Genomic DNA, 5252 nt, shown 5'->3' with positions numbered 1-5252 from the left:
ACACACACACACACACACACACACACACACACACACACACATATATATATATATATATATACACATACACATGTGTATATATATATATATATATATATATATATTGTTATGTATATGTGTATAGAAATACGTCAATATTATTGATGGGAGAAAATGCTTGGAAAGAAAACAGCAAAATTGGGGAAAAAGAGACAGAGACAAGAAATAAAAGGAAAATTATAAATAAAAAGAATATATCTGATTCTACCCTGTTAATGGTACATTGCAAATGACTCTATTAATATGATTCTTCGTTATGCCTTTGATGTTATTTTTAGCTTACATTTATGTGCATTGATTTTACAAGCAACGGGTAAGACAAAGTGAAATTTTATATTTGTATATATGTGCATGTGTGTGTGTGCATGTGTACTCATATATATATATATATATGTGTATACATATATATACGTATATTTTATATATATATATATATATATATATATATATATATATATATATATATATACATATATATATATATTATTGTGTGCATGTGTATATAAATGCGCATATATTATTGATAGAGAAAATGCTTGGAAAGAAAACGGCATAATAGGAAAAATGTAAGTAAATTTCACATAGCAGCACCTGCACTTTCTCAGTTTTTCTTTCTTTGGGGGGAGTATGATGGGAAACGCCTAACTCAGGTCTAAACAGCTGATAACAGAATGCAATATAAGCATGTCACAGTTGCCATGCTATGTATATTTCGCTCTGCAACTTCTTAGGTAAGAAATAGACTAGGAACTTATTTTGTCACTCCATTTGTCACACCAAACATATTTTGTTCAAGATCACTAATAGGGTTTTATTTGGGCTATGGCACGAACCTAATGTTAATGGGTGCAAGTGCAAAAGTCGAAGGGAAGAGAAATTCTAAAATATCATAACCAGACAGGATAATATGGTACTGTGAACAATACACTGATCGAAAATGCAGCTGAAAGGACAACATTCAGACCAAGATACACTGCAGCGAAACAGTTGAACAATAATGTATCTGTGTAATCTCTTGATGCAGTTGCTCAACAGCTGAGCAACAATCCTATTTTTTTTTTTGCTAATAATTTTAGCAACTGTTGTGAAGCAGTTGCGAAATGCGAGCGTATACATTATCCAGCGCCTGTGTGAGACACTTCAGAAACACTTGCACCAATTTGTATTTTGTAATTGTTTTGCGACGGTCACTGAACAGTCGCACATCTGTTGTCTATATTCTGAAATGAATTTGTTGAGCAACTGTATCAGATACAGTGTTGAGCAAAAATGTAACTTGGTCTGGACTAGGTTTTAGAATCAATCACACAAATATATTTATATCAAATAATAAAAAAGTGTTCCCATTTTCAATACGAGTAACCATGAACCCACACAATCATTTATCGCACATGTAATTATCCCGTTCATTTCAGATCCACCAGTATGTTTCCTGCATGTAAGACGTTTCGGTATTTGGCGTCGGTCCTTGCCTTATGTTTTATTCCAGGTGAGATGATTCATCAATTATGGATTGTAAGACTCCAAATCTTCCTTAGTAAAAGATGCTTTCCTGTATTTGCATGTAGTCTTACTGAACTCACTTAATCCGCTGATTACACATGTCGCTATAGACAGCAGCTAATCAAAAGTGTAGTGTTGATTAACATGTTAAGTGCCCAACTTTTACTAATTGCAAATGAGAGTTGGGTTTTCATCTAATGAAGACATATCCCACAGTTGAGTCAAGTGAGGAACCCTTTTGGGGTTTTGCTAACTTGACTTCGGGAAATGAGGGCTGTCCTGAGGGATACACTCTCGTGGGGAGCCAGTGCCTCATGTTCATCACCTTCGCTCAAGAGAGCCACAGCGGCGCGAGACAAGTGTGTCACTCTGCTTCGGGAGAGTTGCTAGCCATTACTACGCCTTCGCAGTTTGTGGAAGTTGTAAATCATATCTATGCTTACGGTGAGAATTAGTCACCTCTTGTATCATAGTATTTTGGGTCAATTTGATATTCAGTCATTCTTATCAATCTGCTATTTATCTTTGGAGATGTTCAATCTTTCGCGGCGCAAAGGTTACGTTGGGCGACACTTCTGGCTGGACGGGTCAGATGCACAGGCGGAAGGCAACTGGGTGACTTCCTCTGGTGAACCAGTACCCCGAGGAACTCCCTTCTGGGCGGCTTTCCAAGATTTCCAAGAACCTAATAACTCCGAAGGAAATGAACACTGTCTAGAGATTGGTGCTCAGGAGTATTACTACATGAACGATGTTCCGTGCTCGAAGGAGAACAACTTCATATGCCAGTATAAGAATCAAAAGCAAGAAGGTGAAGTAACATATTTGTACAATTCTTTTGTATCAGACAGGTAAAATAATCTGTTCGTCATATAAAGAGGTGCATATTCAACTTGGAAAAACATTGTCGTCAGATTCCCCAGAAACCCACAGTGCTGAGGTTCTGCAGGCACCTGAAACTGAAGAGAGCAGTGGCCAGTGTCCTACCTTTTACGTGGAGGTTGGGGGCCTCTGCCTAATGTTCCTGACATGGGAAGAGCTGACCTGGCATGAGGCTCAACAATCCTGCGGCGATTTTAGCGACCTCCTGGCGATCACTGACGCGGAAGTATTGCGAGCTGTGTACCTCTACTTGCATCAAGAAAGTGGGTTTGCTGATTGGTATTAATCATACTCATTAGTTAAGGAGAGTGTACAAAATATAAGTAGATTTGCTTATGACGAACACCTATCCACCTATTTTCTACATTGAATTATTGCCAGTACCATAGCAGGTCTATAATGATTCCCGGCTAAAGGACGTGTATTCATCAGATATAGCAGCACATAGTTTCTGGCTGGGAGGTTCCGATTCCACTGAAGGGCATTGGGTCTACACCACAGGAGAGTCTGTCCCAATGGGTAAGTTTACCCTATTCTTAACCTCTTTTCAAGTTTTTATTCATTTTTCATTAAATTTTCATCTTATTAACCCAATATTAGTGAATAATCACACCGTGGATTTGTTTTCTTTTGTAGATTTTTTGCACGTAGATGGCTCCAAACAAAAGTGCTGAGCCAAGGAAACAATTAGTAAACTTGTATGATCTTACCTAATATATTCTCGCCTCGAGTTTTCGAGAAAAAGAGTTTCTATATAGTGCTAGCGTTATTGATGTTGATATTGGTATTACTGATATCAAGATTATTATAGTCATTAATGATATTAACTGTGAAAACAAAATAAGAATCTTACCAACCAAGAATCAAGGTAAACAAGTGCAATGGGTAGGACTGGTAACTGACTTTTTGATGATTAAGGACTTGCGTAAAGACTAACAACATACGCCAAAGCACAGTGGATATTAAACACACACACATACACACACACGCCATTAACAACAGATGGGTCAGGCTACTTCAAAACTACATATTCCTTTTTCACTCTCAATTTTCTCATTCTATGAAAGTCCTCCACTTTCTCATGCACAGAAACCACCCACAGGAACACCTGACAATAAATTTAGATATTTACACAACACCTAAGAATATACTTAGGTGTTGTGTAAATATATTTAGATACTTCACCTTTTGCCACCTGGGAGGCAAGCCAGCCTCTGTGGGTGCCGGTCCCAAGCCCGGATAAATAGAGAGGGTTGGTGCCAGGAAGGTCATCCTCCTGTAAAAACCCATGCAAAAACCAATATATGGAATGAACTGCAACAGAGCGGTTCATCCATAATGGCGACCCCATATAAAAATGGGAGAAAGCTGAGAAGAACAAAAAGATTTCGATAATCAACTTTTTTCCTTTTATTTTCAGGCACACCTTTCTGGGGTCTATATCGTGGAGGCAGTTCTGTTCAGGAACCCCAAGGAGGAACCGGTGAGAACTGCCTGATGCTCCATGCTCCGGGTTCTCACTATTTCCGGGATGTGGCTTGTTCCTCGAGACTGAACCCTCTGTGTGTCTATCAAGGATAATCACAGCCTTATGTGTTATAATTGGAATGTTTTAGAGTGTAGTACGGAGAAACAAGAAATATAAGGAAAATTATAATTAAAAAGAATATATCTTCTGATTCTACCCTTTTAATGCAAATTGCAAATGACTCTATTAATATGATTCTTCGTTATGCCTTTGATGTTATTTTGTTTACTTTTACGTGCATTGATTTTACAAGCAACGAGTAAGACAAAAGTGAAATTTTATATAAGAATTTGTATATATGTACGTGTATGTGCACGTATATTTATAGATGTATACATATATATATGTATATTTTTACATGTATATATGTATGTATATATATTTATTGTTATATGTATGTGTACAGAAATACGCTTATATTATTGATAGAGAAAATGTTTGGAAAGAAAACAGCAAAATAGGAAAAATGGAAGTAAATATTACATAGCAGCCCCTCCAGGTTCACAATTTTTCTTTTTTCGGGAAAGTGTGATGTGAATCTCCTAACTCAGAATTCTAAACAGCTGATAACAGAATGTAATATAAGCATGACGCAGTTGCTTTGATATTCACAGTGCTGTCTGCAACTTCTTAGGTAAGATATAAAGAACTCATTTTTGTCCCACCAAACATCACTAATGGGGTTTTATTTGGGATGTGGAACGAATTGTTATGTTAAAGAGTGCAAGTGCAAAAGTCGAAGGGAAGAGAAATGCTAAAATATAACCAAACAGGATAATATGGTACTATGAACACAGATCGAAAATACAGCTGAAAGGACATTCATATACTATGCCTAAAGCCAAATCCAGACCAAGATAAACTGCAGCAAAACAACTGAAACATTTGAACAACAGTGTGTCTGTAATGTCTCGATGCAGTTGCTCAACAGCTGAGCAACAATCCAAATTTGTTGCTTCTCATTTTAGCAACTGTTGCGAAGCAGTTGCGAACCACGAGTGTATACATTATCCAGTAATTGTTGTAAGACACTCCAGAAACATTTGCATCAATTTGTATGTGTCTCGGGGCAATTACTGAACAGTCGCACATCTGTTCTGTTGTCTAAATTTTGAAAAAAAAAAAAAGCTTAAAGTCACAACATAAAACGAAAATCTTGGGAGGAAACATGCATTCACAAAGCTTCAATGGCACATAGTGTAGTATTGTCAGAGAACAATAGCCTTTCACGCAGCTATGTCGACTTGCATAGCCTAGTGCCGTCAGGGGTCCGGTATTTGTATATTTAACATACACAGTG

At 37.2% G+C, this 5252-nt stretch overlaps 1 protein-coding gene across 1 annotated transcript; it reads left to right on the top strand.

Moving 5' to 3' along the window:
* Positions 1 to 710: 710 nt before the first annotated feature.
* Positions 711 to 4091, top strand: LOC113806544 (macrophage mannose receptor 1). Its single transcript, XM_070114842.1, has 7 exons — positions 711 to 770; positions 1455 to 1528; positions 1759 to 1986; positions 2099 to 2353; positions 2457 to 2687; positions 2857 to 2943; positions 3845 to 4091. Exons 1-7 carry the CDS (start codon positions 724 to 726, stop codon positions 4003 to 4005), a joined length of 1083 nt encoding a protein of 360 aa, XP_069970943.1. The 5' UTR covers positions 711 to 723; the 3' UTR covers positions 4006 to 4091.
* Positions 4092 to 5252: the final 1161 nt, after the last annotated feature.

The sequence above is a fragment of the Penaeus vannamei genome, chromosome 36, assembly GCF_042767895.1.
Source record: "Penaeus vannamei isolate JL-2024 chromosome 36, ASM4276789v1, whole genome shotgun sequence".
NCBI lineage: Eukaryota > Metazoa > Arthropoda > Malacostraca > Decapoda > Penaeidae > Penaeus > Penaeus vannamei.
Note: the sequence above shows the minus strand (reverse complement) of the source record. Positions and strands in the feature narration are given on the sequence as shown.